General features: G+C 46.9%; 1 protein-coding gene across 3 annotated transcripts in view; it reads right to left on the bottom strand.

The window, feature by feature from the left end:
- Positions 1-717: 717 nt before the first annotated feature.
- Positions 718-21,053, bottom strand: part of COL5A1 (collagen type V alpha 1 chain) — a 148,460-nt gene continuing 128,124 nt past the window's right edge. For 2 of the 3 annotated variants that reach the window (XM_027650239.1, XM_027650241.1), the window contains 19 exons: positions 20,884-20,991; positions 20,693-20,746; positions 20,262-20,369; positions 19,149-19,202; positions 18,733-18,786; positions 18,230-18,283; positions 17,735-17,788; positions 16,914-17,021; positions 16,447-16,500; positions 16,300-16,353; positions 16,073-16,180; positions 15,590-15,643; positions 14,905-14,940; positions 14,089-14,142; positions 13,474-13,732; positions 12,942-13,054; positions 10,863-10,931; positions 6,802-7,035; positions 718-3,717 (listed from right to left, as the gene is read on the bottom strand). In XM_027650239.1, coding sequence (XP_027506040.1) covers positions 3,571-3,717; positions 6,802-7,035; positions 10,863-10,931; positions 12,942-13,054; positions 13,474-13,732; positions 14,089-14,142; positions 14,905-14,940; positions 15,590-15,643; positions 16,073-16,180; positions 16,300-16,353; positions 16,447-16,500; positions 16,914-17,021; positions 17,735-17,788; positions 18,230-18,283; positions 18,733-18,786; positions 19,149-19,202; positions 20,262-20,369; positions 20,693-20,746; positions 20,884-20,991 — 1,776 coding nt within the window. In that variant the 3' untranslated portion in view covers positions 718-3,570. Of the gene's footprint in view, positions 3,718-6,801; positions 7,036-10,739; positions 10,809-10,862; positions 10,932-12,941; positions 13,055-13,473; positions 13,733-14,088; positions 14,143-14,904; positions 14,941-15,589; positions 15,644-16,072; positions 16,181-16,299; positions 16,354-16,446; positions 16,501-16,913; positions 17,022-17,734; positions 17,789-18,229; positions 18,284-18,732; positions 18,787-19,148; positions 19,203-20,261; positions 20,370-20,692; positions 20,747-20,883; positions 20,992-21,053 lie in introns of all 3 variants that reach the window. The other variant, XM_027650240.1, reaches the window with a different exon arrangement.

The raw sequence follows: 21,053 nt of genomic DNA on the forward strand, positions 1-21,053 counted from the left end.
TACGCACCTGCAATGTTGCAAACACCACATTTGGAAGGTACAAACATCTTCTTGAACCTGCAGAGCAGCAGCACCAACCAGATGTTCTTTGCAAGGAGCCCCCGAGAACCAGAGTGACGCGGGTGTGGTGGCCGGTGCTGGTGTTGGCAGGCAGGGACCTGCAATTCCTGTAGTGCTTCCCAGAGGATCCATCACCTTCCTGCACATCCCTGGAGTGAAACCCACGGAGCTAAGGAGGAGAGAGTAAGCAAAGTGTCCCTCGTGTTTGCTGCCCCCAGCACCTCCACACAACAGCGCCCCGAGGATGGGTTTGGGGGTTGAGGAGCTCACCGAGAAGCTGGAAAAATGTTTGTTCCTGGATTCGTCTCAGGGTGAGAAGATCAGCAAGAGCAAAGGCCATGGTGCTGAGCTGGTGACACTTCTGCTGGTGTGGAGGTGGAGAGCAGGTGGCCACCCGATCTTCTAATCCAGATGCCAGGCACCGAAATCCCCAGGTTGGCTTTTTGCACTGTTGGGTCAACTGGAGATACTCACTAAGGAATAAAAAATAAAATTCCAGGCCTGGAAGTTCTCTCCCTGCTGGGTTTGGTTTATATTTTACAGTATATATTACCTTTATGCACTTGCACAGCTCCTCTGATGAACTCTTCGGGCTCCTCAGGGTCGCAGAGAAATCCTGCTGCAATCAACTTCAAGAAGACATTCACATCACGTTGGTTTAGGTGGAAACAGTAAACTTGATTTATTGAAAAAAAATCTATTACATTTATTCCTTTATTACACAGGTTTAAAATATTTAAAAATAGCTCTTATGGGCATTACACTTAAATTTTATGACATGTTTATTGGACTTTGAAGAAATGTACAATATGTCATTTGACACTATATTTTAAAAAGGGCCTTATGTACTAAAAAATTTTTTTTCCATAGGTTTTATTTTTCTTATCAACATTTGTTCAAGTCATATATATTAAGGGAGGAGGGAAATAAAATTACACAAAAAGAAGGTCTGCAAATACAAGTAGTAATTTTATTGCAATATACCGTAGAGCTAAGTGGTCTGGGGAAAATCGGAACAGTTTGGAGCTCAGTACAATTACAACACTGTGGAATTCAACAGAGGAATTTTTTTTTTTTTTTTTTTTTTTTTTACTTAAAGCAAAGAAATAAAAGGAAAAAAAAAATAAAAGAAAAAAGCTCCCTTGATGAAAATTTATAACAGAATCACATGACCTAGATGGACGCACACGTGTGGACATACATCAATATATGGCTTTGCTGTTGCAGAGAGGAATGTGCAACCTTTCCTGACCTTCCCGCTGTTCCTGAACAAGGCTGTTGCCAAGGTGACTGAGAAGCTGAATTCCTTATATATTATTATATATTCCTTTTCACTGCTTTGCTGCCGGAGTCTGCAGTTTTTAGGGTAGCACCTTTTTATTCTTTTATTCTCCTAAATTGAAAAAAAAAACCCCAAGAAACAAACCCCACGAGAGAACGCTCCAGAAGAAGGGAGATGGATGGACACGGCTCTCCCAGGCCAAAAAGCACCACGCGGCATCGCCGCTCCCTCCAGCACGGCTTGGCCTCCCTTCCTCGGATGCTGCTGCTCTCTGCTTGGGAAGGAGGGGGGAAAAAACATCATATATAGGCTTTTCTTCACAGTAAATGTGATGTCTTTTCCTTTATGGTGAAAGATCCCCCTTGGTTCAAGCGTTGCTGTAACACTCCAGGCCAAATAATAATAATAATAATAATAATAATAAAAAAACACCCCCGCCCCGCAACATCTATTTTTCCAGCTGAGAGACCTAAGCGAGGAAAACGGCCACGGAGAAAAAAAAACAAATGGAAAAAAGAAGATGGTGTCAGCACGTTGAGAGCCGTGGAAAAAGAAAAAAAGCCACTGTGGGAACAGCAAGAGAATTGCAGAGTCCCGGCAGCACCCACACGGCTCCGGCACCGCGTCAGGACACCCAACATCTACATAAATTAGCACCACAAACGTTCAGCACTGAGTACAATCTGCTCTGGTTACCACCGGGAAAAACGTGTGGATAGTCTTGGGAAAAAAAAAAAAAGAAAAAAAAAAAAGGAAAAAAAAGAGGTAAGAAATAATGGAAAGCACATTTAGTACCTTTTCTGCACGGACTGTAAAAGCTGCTGCGATACAAAGGAGAGGAGAAGCTCTTCTACTTAACAAATATAAAGGTGACATGCATTTATAAGTCTGTCTGAAAGTGGTTGAAAAGCAGAGCTGGTGGGAGATTGGCCAGTGGCAGGGTATCACCAGTGTTGTATTAAAGTTATCAAACAGATAGCACCACAGAGACGTGTAAAAATAAAAAGCACCTTTTTTTTTTCTTCCTTTTTTATCATTTTTTACACTTGATATTCAGAGAGGACAAATGGACTTCCCCTGCCACTGCAATCTGCCACTGGGGATGGATTTGGTTTTAATTATTATTATAAAATAATGTTGAAGGGAAAAAAGAAGAATTAATTTAAAACAGGTATGTCAAGCAAGTGCATAAAAAGGCAGAGACTCGGAGCAGATCCTGCTTTTAGATCAGGGTTTTGTAGAAAATTTGTGAAAAAGTGGCTTTAATTTCCTAATTTTGAAGTGAATCTTTCCAAAAGGCAACTGTGGCTCGGGAGGCTGGTTTGCACCTCATCCTGCCAAGACTCATCCTGGGTGTAACTCCAAGGCCCTCCTGGCTCAGGGTTGGGAAGAGGCAGTGGGGACAGGAGTTTTTATTCCCAGGTGGATGCTTGGCTGGCCTCCTGGTGGGAAGGGCGGTGGGTTTAGTACACACAAGGTCACGTGCATGTTTGGAAGCCAGAAACATTCAAACATTTAAAATAATATACAATACAAATATTTACTTACAAACATATAAAAATATAAGCACCTTTAATACATGGGAGAGAGATGCCCAGTGTGACCTTTAGCTAAATTTTGCGAAAACGTAGAATTAGGCAACTCAGTGGAGATAACTAAAATTTCTGGGATTGGCCACGACACCTCCTTGCTAGAGCTGAGCCAAATCTCGTGGAATAACAACAAAATGCCTTTGATGAGCTTTGGATTGGAGCCAGGACTTCAACATCAAGCTGAACACAGGAGTTTCAAGTTTTTCCCCATTTTTTTTTTCCTTAGAAATGAGTAGACAAACAACAATCTGCAGGCAAGGGCTCGCTGCTGCTCACAAGAAGAAGAAGAAGAAGAAGAAGAAGAAGTCTCTGATGGTGGCGGGGTCTGCTCGGTGGCCCTGGAGCAGCAGGGACAGGTCTCCAGGCCACGTGTGCGACGGTCGGTCATGGAATTCTGCGTCCGTGGTGACTGTGGGTCAGAGGTGTCCCAGAGGAAAACTCAGGGGAAAAAACGAGGGATGAAACGAAAACAACAACAAAAAAATAACCCATCGCTGTCCAGTCTCACAATGTGCATGTGACAAGGAATTCTTCTTTTCTTTTTTTTTTTTCTATTCAAATTTTTTTTTTTTTTTAATTAAATGGCGCAATGAGGTTACGAGGTTGCTCATTTGGAGACTAGTTTTCGGGTGGCTCTTAGCCCATGAAGCAAGCTGGTCCCACCTCGAATCCAAATTTCTGTGACGCTTCTCCGAAGTCATTGAACATGATGTCGACTATAGGTACTTGCTCTACTTTGGGCGTGTTGATTTCCAGGATGGTTTTCTGGTAGCCCTTCTTTGCCTGGTGGGGAGAAGAGGGAGAGAGAGAGGAGCTCTGGTGATGCCTTCCAAGCCAACATCAGCAAGATATCATGACTGAGCATTCACCACTCGGGCAACGCCCAGAGATACCTTACCCAGGGCATTTTCTGACCCAAACTAGTCACCCAGCAACAAAACATGGATTTATTTGCCCTGTAGATTTACCAGACGTGGGATGGGGACCACTGAGCAAAGCCCTGGGAGATGCTCACCCTGAGCCCAGGCTTTGCTGCCATGCAGATCACGACACACTAACTCTGCTGTCAGCACATCTCCCAGCTGGAACAGGAGCCTGGTAAAATTGTTGTGGCTGTGCAATAGTTGTTTTACCTCCCCGAGGACACGCATGGGTTGTTGAGCAAATGGGAGCGATTTAATTTGAATATATTAGTTTGACTATTACCCGAGCGCTACCGAAAAGATCACATTTAAAGTTTGATGGAATTCACAAGGTGATGTTGTCTTTTTATTGTGCCTGGTAGCCATACAGTTATTTCCAAAATATAAATAATTATTAGAGGAGCAGAAGTGCACCCGAGGGCATACAAGGCTGCACAAACAAGTGAATTTATGGAACAGCTTTTGGCTCTACCTTTCCCTCTGATTTGTGTGTCTCGGCAGAATTGGCTGTATCACAGCTGCTGAGAAAGGGCTGTAAGATCAGGAAAAACACATTCAAATAATGGTCTGAACATAAGCCCTGGAGATCCACTGACTGCAGCACAGCCAGAGCGTGGGTCCTACCAGGACCTCTGCGGCAACGCCGTGTCGGGCAGACCAGCCTCATTTTCCACACAGCAGGGCTCAATCACAGAATCTTTTAGGTTGGAAAAGACCTTTAAGATCACCAGGTCCAGCTATTTAACCCAGCATGGCCAAGTCTGTAACCTGAATGAGTTCTAGTACTCGCTCCCACAAATGGATTAAATGCATCTCTAAATTTCTGGCGGGGTTCTCACAGCCTTTTAGTTGGTCTAAGATTTGGATTAAAATCATCTTTAATGTAGAGAACCTGTTGTAAACAATAAACTCCCTTAAATAAATAAATCTTAAATATCCTGCCTGTGGTTTGGGCAGCACAGTCTACCAGGGAGGTTACAGGAGTCCAGGTGATGCAGAGCCTCCTTCTGCAAGGTACATTTTACCTCCCTTTGACAGCCTGCTCGCCCAGAGAAAGGACTGGGGCACCCTGATTTAGAAGTGATGCCCAAAGTTTCGAGCCAGGAGATGATTTCTCTGTGCTCCACCATCACACTAGGGCTGGACCAGCCTCTCCTGGTGCTCCCACAGCTTCAGTTCTTGCCACAATCATTTATTTGCAGCACTGAGACTGGCTGTGTAACAGCTGCCTCTGAGAAGCAACCAAGCAATAAATTCAAAGGAGCTGCAGTCCTGTGAATATCACAGAATCATGGAATGGTTTGGGTTGGAAAGGACTTTAAAGATCATCTCATTCCACCCCCTGCCATGGGCAGGGACACCTTGCACTATCCCAGGTTGCTCCAAGCCCTGTCCAGCCTGGCCTTGGACACTCCCAGGGATGGGGCAGCCACAGCTTCTCTGGGCAACCTGTGCCAGGGCCTCCCCACCCTCACAGGGAACAATTCCTTCCTAATATCCAATCTAAATGTATCCCTCTTCATCTTAAAGCCATTCCCCCTTGGCCTAGTATTCCTCATTAGGGAGAGAAATGATGGCACATTTAAACCCAAAGGGTTTTCAGCAGGCACACCCACCCTAAAAAGTGAGATGTGTGATCCTACAACATCCCTGAGACTTCAGAAGGGAAAGGGAGGCACTTTTTACCAAGGACATGTTGTGTCAGCAGGAGATATGAGGTACTTGAGGATAAACTTCTGAGTGTTTCCAGAAGCAGACTGGATGCCCTTTCCCTCTCCACGAACATGTTAAAAGAAGTGATTCTAATCTGATTTTCCTCATTGCTCCTACAGCAAAAATCGTGTTTGTGCCAGAACAGAACCATTTTAATCTCAAATTATGTGGGGAGCTTTTTCTGTCAAACATCTCAATCTTTCTGTCCCGTGGGCTTCAAGCACTGCAGTTCCAGAGGGTGGGAATTATGCATGTTTTTGCACCAGCAAGCTGGGTCTCAAAATAAAGGCAGGCAGCACCTGCTTTGCCAAATTTTTATCTCCTGATGGCAGATTTTTAAGAGTTTAAACTCAAATCAGGCATCCAATGAAAGAGGCAGAAGCAAAGGGAGGATGCTGGGCCCCTCTGGAAACTGTGGCTGCTCCTTGTGGCTGAAGAGAAGGTGAGGAGAAGGGTGGGCTGGAAAGGGGAGGAGAGCTTCATTCTGGGCAAAAAAATCTGATGGGGGAAAAAGCTAAAGAAAAAAATGTTAGAAGTCACATTTGAAACACGAGCAGGGGTGTGAACCTGTCTCCTGCATCCCTTAAATCATCTCATCTGTACAGAGTCAGGTTTTGCTTTGGTTTGTCCTCTCCCAGGGGCACTGGTGACTCCTGTGAAGGGCTGGGGGACACACAGAGCAAAGCCCAGCTCTGGGCTGGGCTCCCCTGGCCAGAGCTGGATGCACCCCCATGACCAGCAGAGCCCAGAGCCTTACTGGGGCTGCACACAGAAAAACCTCATCCAACCCACTGCCAAACCCTTAATACTTTCCCCTCCAAGATTTCCTGAGGGCAGTTAAAAAGATCATTATTAAAACCTGCAAAACTCATCCACGACTGGGTGTCATCGCTCACCTCACCCCCTGTGAGGCAACAGGGGAGAGCAAAGGCAAGGGGGAGATATTTAAAAGCAGTCTAAACTGAGTTTTTAGGCAGGTTAATTTGATTATCAGATCAATTTGATTCCTAGAAGGTGCTGCAGCTTCTCCTGACCTGGAGTGGAATCACATATTCCCAGCTTATGGAAGAGCGAGCTCGATGTCTCCCGTGCCGGGGCCCGCCCTCAGGACAACTACACCAATGGGCACAGGAAATTTGGAGGGGATTTGCTCTGAGGCAGATGGTGCTGGACAACCTGGGGAGGGGGACAGAGAGCCCCAGGGTGCCCCCTTCCAGCCCTGCCCACGTACCGCGCAGCCGTCCAGGGCGGCTCGGATGTAGGGGTTGTTGTCGTAGGACATCTCCTCGTCGTTGGAGCCCAGGAACCTGATGGCCTTGTCGTAGCTGTTGGTGGTGGCATCGTGCCAGGCCACGGACTGGTAGCAGTTGTAGGTGATGTTCTGGTGGGCCGAGGCGCTCAGGAGCCGCAGGAAGGTCATCTGCACCACCCCGATGGGGTTCCCGTCCGAGTCCACATAGGAGAGCTGTGAGGGGAGGAGAAGGGGAAATGCTGGGCAGTGAGGGGGGATGCAACGTGTCTGGGGGGCTCTGAGGACCACCAGTGCCACCACCCCAGTGGGGTGCAGGCACTGCTCCTGCCACAGGGCTGCTCTGGTCCTCCTGTGGCCAGGGCATGGATAACAAAGGGCATTTTATTCTCTTGCTGCACATGAGCTAAAAAAATAAGGCTAATTCAGGGCAGGAGAAAAAAGGAAGGGGAATTCAACCCAAAAGGATGAAAATTTGGGGATATATGTCTCAAGTTTAGGCCAATACTGAGCACATTTCTCCAGCTTTTGAGGAGGAGAGAAAGCATATTCCTGTAAGGGTTTGGGGCTTTATTTTTCTGTCCTGTTTGACAAGATTTCCTGGCTGCTGTGGGTCTTTTGTTCTGCACACTCTGCAGTATTTTCCATTCATTTTTCCTGGGCACCAAACGCTGGGGTTTCAAGCAATCTTTGCACTTGATCTGCAGCAATCCTGTTCCTGCTGATAAGGACTGGGGGCTGCCCTGGCTGGCAAGGCTGCACTCAGGTAAAGGGAAAATGGATTTGCTGCCCTTAGGGCATGTTGTGAACACAGGGCTGCCCCTGCACACTGAGATTTGCTCCGTTCTTCCCATCAGGCTGCTTTTCTCCCAAGCAGGAGAACGGTGCCTGTAATATATTTCTGCAAAATGGAATTTACTGAAACCCAATTCCAGCACTTAAGGGATTCAGGACTTTCTGGGAGTTTTGTGCCCCACCAAAGAAGCAAACACAAAATGAGTTTGCACGTATGAACTGGCTGTGCTTGAGGTGGCATCTCCAGCCATGGCCAAGCCACTGCCCTCCAGGGACAGTTGGGTTTCTTTAGGAAAAAACAGGAGAAAAACACAGGCACAAAAACAGCAGAGTTTCCTTCGAGGTACCACGAGACATCAAGTTGTGGTGCAAGCTGCAAACAGTAGAAGAGATTCATAACCAGGTAATAAAACAATGAACAAAAAGGTAATAAAAATAAATAAATGTACCAACCGGTTGTCAGGATACTGTTGCACTGTCCTCCTGAGAGTTAAATATGACTGACCAGCAGAGAGCCAGGCATGCCAGGAGAGCTACCAGAAAACCACCAGGACGTGGAAGGAAGGGGGCACAAAATGCCAAGCACTTGGCACACACCCAGTGCCATGTGGCACTACTGACCTGCAGGACCTACTGATCTTATTTGGTCTTATTTCAGTTCAGAGTTCGGTTTGGAGCCTGGTTGCTCGTTAAGGGGTCTCTGATTCTGTTCAGCCTTTGCAGACTGTGTGAAGCCCTGTCCCAGCTTTGCAACTGGAGCCACTGGGAACTGGTTGTGGGCATAAGGTTTGCTCATGGGAACAGTTTTGCAAAAATCAGTCATTTCCTCTTTTTCTTGTGCTGCTATTTCCCTGTGGCAGATGCCATCTGGCTGTGAAGGATAATGGGATGGGATGGGTGGCAGGCCTTGTTAGAGCTACTGGGAATTGTGTGTAACACACACAGAAGGAAAGCAGAAGAAAACATCTGCAACCCTCTAATCCCTCTAAATTCAGCTTGGCTGCATCATGAGAAAAGGTAAGAAATTGGCTCCAGGTACTCTGTGTCATTGATTAATGACAGTGTGGAAGCATCAAAGCAAGCTGATTTCTTTGTATTGCACAGTTACTACATCCTTCTTACTTTGGGTGTTCCCAGCTGCACATCCTGTACAATTCCAGGATTCACATGGAGCCCCATGTCAGCAGTGCTAAGCATCCAGGTGAAAATCTTCCCCTCCAATTTGAGGTTTCCCATGGGCTCAGCCACCAAAAAAACCTGCTCAGACTGTGTGGAAAGACACCAGGGACCTTCTCCATGGAGTAACAGGAGCAAGGTTGCACCCAGAGGAGAACTCAAACTTATTCATTCCCTCCATCTACACACAGATTTTAGCTGATCTGGGGTCCGCCAGGCAAATATCTCCTCAATTTACCAGTCTCATGGCTCCAAGTAGAGACTGGGGTGAAATGAGAGGACCTTTCAAAATAAAGAGATAAATAAAACTCTGCTTTCATGGCTTGCATATTTAACAGTTTTGTGGCTTGCTTAGGTAGGTCTTCTACGTGCTGGTGGCTTTTTTTTTTTTTCCAAATAGAAAAAGCAGGACAGGTAAAAAAGCAAGAAAATGACAATACAAAAAGATGGAACAAAGAGCTCCAAGTAGCACCAGAAATTCCTATCTAAAAAAAATAAGCCCTAAGCTCTAGATTGACAATTGAGCCTCTAATGTAGCTGATAGACTGGGAAAAAAAGAAGCAGAGAATATGGAGAAGTGAAGGTACTTGTGTAATATTAACTGATTAAGTGCTCTGTAATTAAGCTATGAGTAGTTGCCCTCCAAGGAGCCACAAGGCTGAAGCCTTGGCTTTGAAGTCTTGCTTGATAATGCAGAAAAGCTACAGAAGCCACGTCCTTCTTGTGGGCAGAATCAGAGCAAAATGTGTTTAGCAGCGATGAAATGCGGTGCAGGGAAACAACGTGGTGATTTTCTGGGTTGTTTGCCTTTTAAGGTGGAAGTTTGGGGGGCACTGCAAGAACCCCTTTCCCTGGGGACAGGACAACTGCATGGAGCAGCTCAGTGTGACACAGCAGAGCATCTGCCTTTGGGGGCAGGTTGGTTTTATCTGCTGGATAAATTATCTTCTTCCCTAATTCTCCTCATTTGACTGAGCTCATTATCTGCATCTTGCTAATCCTACACAAACTGATACACAAGGGGGAGATTTCTGTTGCTTAAGGAGACCTGGCTGACCCTAATCAGCTGCTGCTCTGACATCCCTGACCAGGACTTGGTCTCTGTGGGAGTGATATGTCCACAAAGTGGATGTCCTGTTACAGGACAATATACAGGAGTTTTCTCTGTTTTATGTGTTGCTGTCTTTCTGACATCAAACATTGGCTGACATTACAGCAGCTCTTCTCCCTTGAAAAAGTCCTTAATTGTGACTGAGTCAAAACCCTGCCCACTAGACTTGGCAAATGCAGGTGACTTGAAATCTTCCTCTAAAACAGTGACTTCACGTCTCCCAAGCTCCGTGAGGGGTGTGGGAGTCCCTGGTGTAGCTCATCTCCAGTATGGGAGACAAAATCCATCCTTTGGGGAAAACCTGGCCCAGACCAGATATGTGCAGATCCACACCCTCAGCCTGGATACCAGTGAGCACAGGCTGTGACAGCTCTGGGCTGGAGCATCACTTTAGGGGTCTCTCAGCTCTTGGGACAAGGCCCCATCGCTGCAGGACATGGGGACACCCAGTTTGCCCTTGCCATGATGGGAACTGATGAGGAGACAGCAACAGCCCTCCTTGTGGGATGCAGACATCCTTGTGGGATGCAGACATCCTGCAGTGCCCTGTGAGGACAAACCTACAACAGCTCCATCTCTGCAGGGTCCCCCAGCACATCACCGTGTCCCCTTCCAACCCAGGGCAAAGCTCATCACCTGTTCCCGAGTTCCCAGTCAAGTAGACTGGGAAAAAAAGTGCCTCCACGGGGTTTTGTTTCTTTCTCAGTATTCCACCTTAAATGTTTTGCCATGGCTGGTGGTGGTGATTAGTCCAGCATGCAGAGTGCAGCAGGTCTGGCCATACCAAAGCAGATGAGGAGCTCTGATTCAGGCTCGAGGGCCAAGGTGAGCCACTTACCAAAGACCCCCGCTTGTATTGACTATACCATGTGGAAGGCTGTTCTTTGGGCCAACGAGCCATTTTACTCTGTAAAATATGACAGGGGTTAAGGAAAACAGAAAGCACCAAGATGCATCTTACCAGTTTACCGCGCTTGAATTCACTGAACCAGGAGCCTGGGGTTTCCTTTGGCCAAGAAGTAATTCTAGCCTAGTTTGGGGACGGCAAGGAGGGAAGAGAGAAAGAAAAAAAAAAAAGAAATTAAAACAGTTACATTCAGTTCCACGAGCAGCATGTCTTATTGGAAGTGTCCAACTTCCTTCTGAATAATTTCTTAATCTTTTACACCAATAATGAGTGGTGGGCAGAGCATTAATGTGCCTCTAGAACAGACGGGGATGGTGTGGTCCTCCCCCAGGTACCCAGTGGTGCCCTGGCACCACCTTCCTTAGCTAAGGGCTAATGATCTCTGCCTCCTAGACACTTTGGATGCAAATCCAGCAGTGCAGTCTAATGAGAGGAAAAGTAAAAGGAAAGATAGAGAGGGGAAAAAGGAAACACGGATGGTGAAAGGTGCAGTGATCTTCATGGGAGGGCTGCGGTGGAGAGGCAGCGCTGGAAACTGAGGAGGCTTCTGCCACTCTAATGCCAAATCCAGATGCTGTGGGGCTGGGAAAGGCAAAGGGTGTGATTAAGGAAGAGTCTCTGCCTGTCTCCTGTGTTTAAGGTGCAGCACAGACCGTGCATCCTCCGCAGATGGTGCTGGACCACAGGTGATGGAGCTCCAACGACCCGGAGCGACAGCGACCGTGACAAAAAATCAGCCATCACAGCACCCTTTATGTCAGCCCCAGCCAAGCAGCTAAAGCACTTTTTTTGAGTCAGAGCACGAGGAAGTAACGTGGCTGCCTTCTGCTCTCTCACCCTCCCACAAACCCCCTCACTTCTGCCTCAAATCTCCCCAAAACTACAGCCAAGCTCCATGCGGGTGTCTTGGGGTTGTCCTTTCCTTTCCAGTATGTGAACTGTAAAGCAAGTCAGCGTGTTTCTGCTGGTTGAGGGATGAACTGAGAGGGGATATGGCTCAAACTCTGCTGTGGCTTACAATAAAACCACTCAGCCAGTACTCAGTGCTTCTGTGGTCAATGTTTGCATTCCTCTAGATGGAAAAAGAGCAGGCTGAAGGTTTTTCTTATGAATATTGCAGAAGCGTAGCACAGTTTGCACTTGAGGAGTATCACACAGAGCCCCTCACAGGACGAGCATGGCAGGACTCTGAGATCCTGTAAGATCATGGCCAGAATCCAATTTTAGCTGTCAACATTTCGAGGAGAGACACGGCAAGTTGATGCACAGGAGAAGAAATCTATCTCCTATTTAAACAGCCCTAAGAAAAACTCAAGGAATATTTATGTTGCGTGTTATTTGTTCAGCTCTGACACATATTTCTGGTGGGTGAAATGCAGCAAGTGAACGGCTCAGCTTTGTCACAGCTGGAGCACAACTGTGACACTGGCAGAGCTCCCCCAGGCTGAATTGCAAGAGCTTCTGCTTGGCCAGTGCAAGAGCTGGTCCCCAGGCAGTGGGAAGAGCAGCTCTGGAAAGCAGAGTGCACGGATACAGGACAAAAATGATGAGTTTGGTTGAGCTAAGCGGATCATTACACAAAATAACTTCATCAACCTTGCACATCGGCACCGGGGAGAGAGCTGAGGATACTTGCAATCATTTGGGATCGTTTGCCCACAGGAAACAGCAGGATAAAATGACAGGAGATAAACATTTATCTGCTCTGCTTGGAGGCACAGTAAGGGGAGAGGAGTCAGTGGTGCTTAGACATGCAGGCAGTGGGGTGACAGCCTGGCTGGGAGGGGAGACAGGGAATGAGTTAAACAAAGCTCCTAGGGAGCCCCAGTTCCTGCCCCATCACACTCATCTGCCTTTGTGCAGCAGAGTTAAAAAAATTAACGTTTTAGCATTTATTATGCCTGGGAAATCATCAAAGGCTTGTTCCAATCTGAGTTACTCAAAGAAATTCTCTTTGTCAACGTGTTCCTTATTATTTTAGAAGCAATGTTGTGTAACAAAGGAATGTTCTGGATCTTTGATCCTTACTGGTTATTGTTCAATTCTGCTGAAATTGACTGTCTATGAATATTCATATTAGGGAACAATCTATCACCACAACACAAGGGGAAATTAAAGGTTGTGTGGACTTACTCCTTCAGATTTCTTGTCAGGGAAGATGCAAGTCTCTCCACCAGCTGTGAAATTACAGTAAACTTTGAAAGAGTCCCTGGAACATCCTTGGTTTGGATCAACCCAGTATTCACCTGGATGCACGAGCAGGGAGAGAAGGGAAGAAAGAATTAGCACTGGGAAGAAAGGAAAATGGGCACTTTCCCAACCATCTTACCAGGGATGTTTCTTCTCTGTCACAGGCTACTATTTATATGTAGTTTATGCAAAACTGGTTTAAGTTCTTGTTCTAGTTAATACTGTGGCACCTTACAGAAGAGATGTTTTCTCCCTATATCCCCATTCTTAGAATAGAAAATTTCACTTGGAAGGGATGTACAACGATTATCTAGCCCAACTCTACAAATTCCTTCTCTGCCAGCCAAATTTCTTGTGGAGCACCAGGACAAGGGACTCCTCAAATTACTCCTCTTCCCGCCCTCCCTTCTATTTGCTGCGTGGAGCTGGGAAACCCCCAGTGTTTCCTCCATATCCCCTCTGTCCCGGGACACACCGTCTGGAAAGTCGGGGTGACAGAGCTGCAGGTCCTTGCAGGTCCTTGCTGGGTTGTGCTGAGTGCCCAGTGGATGCTTCATTTGCTCGATTTCCAGTTTCAGGGAGTTCAGGGAGCCGAAGATCTCCTCCATGCCATCGGCGTAGTCCATGTAGTTGTCGGCGTTCCCGTCGTCCACCAGCTGGCTGGCGTCGATGTTCCGCCTGGTCCTCTTGGAAGCCTGGATGGGCAGTGGCTGGATGACCTCTCCAGGAGGACCCTGATTTGTGGGGAAAGAGGATACAACTTCTCATTGCACTGGAAGTGGAGGAGAGAGGCAGGAGAGGTGGCCAAAGCAACTCCCAGCACTGAGAAACAGCATCACGAGATACATGTTAGACATGTAAAACACCCCTGATGGTACTGCTGAAACATTGGGCCCATCTTTCCTTTCCCCCCTCCCATTAGTAATTTTTCCCTTCACATCCTGCTTTCTCCCCCAGCATCTCTAAGAGGTGCCACTCCCTTCCCAGGATTGGCAATGAATCCTTTTCCAGAAAGCTTCTACTTCCCAGTGTTACAACATCCATTAAATCTGAACATGGTTTCATACTTCATGTCATAGATTCTACTTACAGGAGGCCCTGGGGGCCCAGGAAGGCCTGATTCACCCTTTGGACCTGTTGGACCCTGGGTGGAAAAACAAGAGAAAAACGAGTCACTCAGGGAAAAAGCAGTTGTTACTTATATCACATCCCAAACATTATTTCTTTCACAGCAAAAACTTTATTCTTCAGGCACACTACAGGAGTCTTCTTGTACCCACCTCCCAGGAAAATGTTTCTTTAGGTTACCTTTGATGTTTAGGTAAAAGAAAAGATCAAACACTGGGGACTAAACAGCCAAATTTTGCTTAGGCTCCCTACAGAAAAGGAAGGATCCTCCAATGCATGAAAACTTTACCCCTCCAAACCAATCCAACATCTTTACAAGTCAAATAAAATCTTAAAATTAATAAAACATTGAATTCTGAATGGGAAAAAGACACTAGGAAGCTGCCCAAGAGGAATTTTTAGCTGCCTGCAAAGGAGATCTGCACCACGAAGTTTCAGTGTCGTATTTCTCACCGAGTTCTTCGCTCTTCAGCTTCTCACCTCCCGCTTTCAGTCTATTTTTAATACCCTCCACTCTACAGCAGCAGGTTTTCTCCCAAGGACTATGCACTGGATTCCTCCTTATGATCTGTGCTGTGCTGCTGCTCAGTGAAGTACAGTTGTGGCACAAAAACCTTTCCCAATTACCGTTCCTGGGCTCAGACAGCCTGAAAAGGCCACGTTTGCTACAGTCATCTCTGGCTAATTGCTTTAATGCCACTGATGTGGAGGAGTCACAGCGGGTTCTACACTTAATAAGAGCTCCTCAGCCTCTTCATTTAACAGTGTCTATACTCACTGATGATCCTTTAGCACCTTTGGGACCAGGTGGACCCTGTGTAGAGAAAAATACAGAGAAGAGTCAGTACATTTCCAAGCAGAGAAGTCATCAGTCTCTCCTTAGAGAGAGAAAATAGTGCTATATAAAAGGTTTTTTTAAAATTCACTCTATTTCTATTTTCACCTTCCACATCCACTTGAGTTGGGTGCTGCTTTTATTTGCCAGCACACAGAAAGCATTTGTGTCAGAGCAATCTGTGTCAGTACCCCACAGCCCTGGCCTGATGGGGACTGGAAAAGCTGCTGGGGGCTCACTGTGATGTGAGGCTGATCCTGGCTCTGTGCTAAGGACACCCAGCTACTCATCCCAAAATATCCACTGGGAAAAAATACAAATAGCAGCAAAAAGTGCAAAAAATCACCATGTGATTGCAGATAATGCAAAAGAAAAGGGGAAGAGAAGCAGGGTGGGATGATTTCCCTGCCTTCATCCCGCCGTGCCCATCTCACATGTCACCTCCCAGCACCCCTGGAACTCATTCAAGTGTTTGTAATGGGTTCAGCTGAGCAAACCCGTTGTGACCAGAACCCTCAGACAAGGTAAAGTCAGGCCAGGACTGTGCTGGGTATTTGAGAGCACCAAAGTGGCTCCTGAAGGACTGTGCAGCTGCCAAGGAATTCCAGGATAATCAGCTGTCACATACCGGTAATCCTGGTGGCCCTGGAGGTCCGATGGGCCCAGAAGGACCTGTGATACCCTGAAAAATAACAGCAGAACAACACTGATTTGACCACCCAGTTTCAGAGGACTCCATTCCAATCTGGGGCTTTAACTGGTTTTTAAGCATGTGCATGATCCAGACAGGAGCACGAACAAGGAATCCCATATCTCATTTAGGCACACACAGTTTTAAAAATCAGCCCTCTAGATGAATATTTAATGATACCATCCCTCCAAGTCCATTCAACTCTTTTCATACTACCCTTGAGAATCTGCTTCCCACTAAAATGGGTCATTTTGCAGCATATCCACATTTCACATGCAGAATAAACCACATTAATATAGAAAATATTCCTTCGAAAATTAGCAAGAGTCCCTTTGACCATCTCTGCTGGGCTGTGCCTCCTCAAGGGCAGCAAACCTGCAGCTCAAAAGCAAGTTCCATGAAGGTCTAAAGAATCTTTACCTGTTCTCCTTTGGGTCCTGCTGAGCCCTGGGGGCCTGGGAGACCTCTGTCACCCTTTTCTCCCTGCTCTCCCGGCGGCCCAATAAGGCCAATTAAACCTGGATGACCCTAAGGGAAAACAGCAGATGTTAATTAGGAATTCTCACTGGAGGCAACTGAACACCAAAGCTACACAGCAAAGACATTTCTAGATACAAACCCAAATATATCCCAGGTGCTGTTCTTACCTTCTCCCCTTTAGGACCAGAGTCTCCTTTCAGACCAGGCAAACCCGGTGGGCCCTTTGGGAGACAGGGGGAAAATAAAAGAGAGGATGAATTCATGTTATACACATCCATTTCAAAAACTCTTGGAATTTGATACTATGGACATACCATTGGGCCTGGAGGACCATCTGGGCCAGGGGATCCTGGGAGACCTTGTTCACCCTGTAAAACAGTGCAATTGCCTGAAAACAGTCATCCATGACAGCAGTGCTCCCAGCTGGGAATATTCTGATTGTTCACCTGTGCCCGGGAATGTTTGTCCTGGCTTTTCCCAGATGGCAAAGGCAAAAGGATTTATGGTCCTTTCATGCTCAAATCTCTAAGTGGAACAGGGACTTGGGATGAAACTCCCACCCAAAAAGAGTGGCTGAGAAGACCCAAGACTCAAACACCATGTAGTTGGAGATGTTACTCACCGTTCTATTATTTCCACTAAATGTGTTTTATCTGCTGTCAGATATTTAAGCACAGACAGAATGTTACTCTGGGAGAAAAGTATCTTCCAAGCAGATGGGATATGGTGAAGCACCAGGAACAACCCTGCCCAGAAGCTTTCTCAGACTGGGAATACTCACGACTGGACCAGGAATCCCTCGAAGGCCGTCGGGGCCGGGCTTCCCTGGAGCACCTTGGGGACCAATTGGGCCAGTCTTCCCAGGAGGTCCTTCCAAACCAGCTTCACCCTGGAGGGAAGAGGCAGGATGGTTTAATTTGTGCTGGGCATCAAATGATTTTCAGTACCAGGATGTCACGGGGTGGAGGCAGGTTCACGCAGAGCAAGTAAAACTTTCTGTTCCCTGATTTTCCTACTGCTCCCTCCCCCTTGTGCACTGAGGAGAGGTCTCCAAACCCCTTCACTTTTCAGCCTTGCCTGTTTTCCAGCAGGAACCACCCTTTGGCTCTGAGCTCTGCGGGGCAGGAAGCTTTCCTGGGTTCAGTCCTGGGAGATGAGCTAGCAAGAGGGAATCCTCCACCACTAGTGTTCCTGCAGCTGCCACAACAACTGGATCTATAATTTGCAATCCCTCTCTCCATTTCCCCACCACTCCTACCAAAACAATCATGGCCCAGTAATGCTGTGTTTGCCCTGGGAAGGGACGTGGGGCTGTGCACGCCCTATTATTTACAAGACGTTAAATGGCCAAATATAGCACTTTGTCATTTCAAAACAAGAAAAAACGTTCCCATGACCTTACCAAGCCCTAATTATCTCCACAGAGTTTGTTAAAGGATGAAACATAAGCTCAGATTTGAGGCCAATGGCCCCAAATCCAGGCTAATTTGTTGCAACACGCAGCAAAATCAAATCCCTGCCTTTCAAACGCCGGCGTTGCAGAGGCCGATGCTTTTGGCATATCAAGGATGCAGGAGAAGTAAAATCCCCTTTAATTCTTACCTTGGCTCCTTTCTCTCCTTGCCTTCCTTCGGGACCAGCTGGACCAGGAGGGCCCTAAAGAAAGCACAAAATAGATGCAAAACACAATTAGATCACAGTGATCTGAAACGGTCCGTTGGAATTAGCAAAATGATGCTGCAGCCCCAGGGAAGGAGGCAAAATGGAGACAAATATCTCTGGAAAGCTTTTTGAATTAGCTGCTTGCTAAATGAATCCCTAAGCTCTGCCAGCAATGCAGGAAGAGCAGAAGCACCTCATACTTGTATTTTGTTTTGGCTGTTAACACCTTAAAAAAAAAAAAAAAATCCATAGGATTCAGCTGACAGCTTCCCATCAATTTCCAATGGCTGTGGATGGTGTATAATTTCTTTTTTTAATTATCATACATTTTACACAGTATTTACACAGCATTTATGGGAGACTTCGCAATAAAATGAGTTTTAAAAAGTCAACACAGATACATTTGGAAAAATCCTCCTAAAACAACCAGCTTACCCTTTTTCCTGGGGGTCCGGAGGGGCCTGGCTCTCCCGTGGGACCAGGGGAACCCTAAATGGAGAGGGGAGGAGAACAAGCCATAAATGCACCACGAGACGTGTGAAAGAGCAGCAAATGTGTAAAACTTGAGTCAGGATCTCGAGTTTGTGCTGAGCTGAGGCGTGGGCAGCCAGTACAACTCCCAACACCTCCTCGGGGTGCAGGTGGTATCTCGTTTTATCCCTTCCCACCATGAAGTACCATACGGCACGGAAAAGCTGAAAGCAAAGGCTTGGAAGTTGTTTTTCCATGAGGTAATTTATGCTTTCGGGATGTATTGCTAAGCTGGATGGGTGGGTGGGTGGATGGATGGATGGGTGGATGGATGGCAGCAGCCAGGCTGCCACAAATAGGATGGACAGGCATCAGGGGACAAGTGCTGCTGGGAATTTGGTGCTCAGTGTCCTTGGACCTGCACACAGGGAGTGTGGGGAACAGATTTCATCTGTCCAGTTACTCACAGTCTGTCCAGGTTCACCATCATCACCTTTGTCACCAGGGGGACCATCTTGACCCTGAATAGGGAGACAAAAAGAAACAAGGAGGTGTATTTAGGGTATGAGTGGACTTGAGCAGAGTGTTGGCAGCAGCAGGTTCAGCTGGTCTTCCTGTCACCAAGCACCACCCCTTCCCACCTCCCACTGGGAACACTGACAACAGTGATGTCCAATGTCAAATACAGGGATAACAGCACTCATATAGCTACTGCCCCAAAGGCTGGAGCGCAGTCAGACAGGCTTGTGGTGGGACTTCCTAACCTTTCCCAAGTAAGGGAAGAGTAAATGACAGAGGAGCTTCTGGGGAATGAGCAGCACAGTCACACTTCACCAAACCAGGAGGAGGAACTGGTCTGCCCTTCCATGAGACAAACACTTACAGCTGGACCAGGTTCTCCAGGAGGACCAGGGTCGCCAGGGAAACCCACTGGACCCTGCAAAGAGAGAAGAAGGATAGTCCCAAGTCAGGGAGGTTGCATCTGGAGAACTGCAGAGCACTAGTGGACAGCATGGAGAGTCACTCTATGGAGCAGGCCCCAATTCCCTCAAACACAATCCCAGATCACATCCCATCTTTGCAGCTTCAGTATTTTCATCCTGTCACAGCCAGTCCAGCTCTGCATCCAGGCTGTGCAAAGCTCCAAAGGCAATGCTGGGGGTTTCATTTAGTTTTTCATAAAGACATTGGACAGGTGACAGCAAAATCCTCACAGCTTTGGGGAATGTGCAGATTAGAAGATTTTGCTTCTGCTTCCTACATGATGTGTAACATTTTTTCCCAGGAAAGTCCTCTCAAAGCATTTAATGACTAAAACACTTCACCATTCTTCCTCATGCAGTGTCTGTCAGGTACTTCAAATGATTCCAAGACCAGCACTCAAAAACCAGATTTCACCCAATCACGAGACATCCCAAACCCCATCTGTTAAGAGAGATGAGTAACTCCCCTGCCTCCTCTGCTGTTTTGTGCCATCTTTGCTTATCTCAGAATAAATTTCTCCAGACAGCAAGCATCAAAGAAGAGGGCAAGATAAATACTGTACCATTGTCATCTGGTATAAATCAGGAGAGCTCCATTGGCTTTACCAGAGCTACAGCAATTAGCAGCAGCAGGGATCTGGCCGTGGAGGTACAGCTCCCAAATCCACATAAATCTCCTCTGTGCTGTTTTGGAAGCTTTGCTCTTTGCAGAAGACCTTGGCAATCCATATCCTGAAGTGCCAAGTAAATCTAGTGCAGGCCCTCTCCATGGGGGTGAGTTTTACGATGGCCTGCAAAAAGGGCTAATAATTCCAGTATTGCTGGAAAATACAGCACAGCTGGGTCTTCCCCTCATTAGCACCCTAAAGAAGGGGGCTCATATCATGTATCATTAGAGGAACAATTCTATGGCTGGCAAACGCTTTCAAATTTCCACAGATATCTCTGGAAAACCTATTTTCACGCAGAAATCTCTGCTGGGCAATCCAAGGAAACATTGAAGGGGTACTTACAGGGCTGCCTTTGGGACCATCATCACCTGGTGGGCCTTTGGGGCCAGGTGGACCAGCAGCACCAGAGGGACCTGCTTCACCCTTTTCACCTCTTTCACCTTTAGGACCCTGTAAAGGAAAAAAAAGGTGTTTATATTATCCAGGAAAACAATGCACTGATCTCTAATTATCCTTTAATCAGTTCTGAGAAAGAAGCTCTATTTGCATCTCCAAACACAAGGACATGATTTAGCAGTCCCTTCCCACAAAGATTAGATGGTGTTCATGGTGTTCAGTCGTGGGTAGCCCATATTTGGTGACTAAACGTGATACTATAAATACCCAGGAACATGGTGATGTGTCATCTGATACCCAAACCAAGGACAGGGCTGCTGTCCCATCCACATCCACACCTCTCCATCCACATCCATGCCTTCCCAGAGTGTACTCACCGGGAGCCCAACCTCGCCAGGAAGACCAGGCTCACCAGATTCACCAGGTTCACCCTGCACAAAGGAAAAGAGGATGGAAATACTTATATTTTGGCAGGGTGATGAGATTTTCTGCTGACATAGCAGAGCTGACCGAGGAGTGTTGTAGCAAACTCCTGTGAGCTTCAATCAGGCTTGGTCCAATGCTTTACCTTCTCTCCTACTGCACCAGGATTTCCTATTCCCCCAGGAGGACCCTGTGGACCATCTGCTCCTGGTGGCCCAGATGGGCCTCTGGGTCCTGGTGGGCCTGGTGGACCCTGAGAGAAAGGAGAGAGAAATTTAAGACACATTTCTCAGAGCAATGGCAATGTCAGTGATG

This window comes from Corapipo altera, unplaced genomic scaffold, assembly GCF_003945725.1.
Source record: "Corapipo altera isolate COAL_440 unplaced genomic scaffold, ASM394572v1 268, whole genome shotgun sequence".
NCBI lineage: Eukaryota > Metazoa > Chordata > Aves > Passeriformes > Pipridae > Corapipo > Corapipo altera.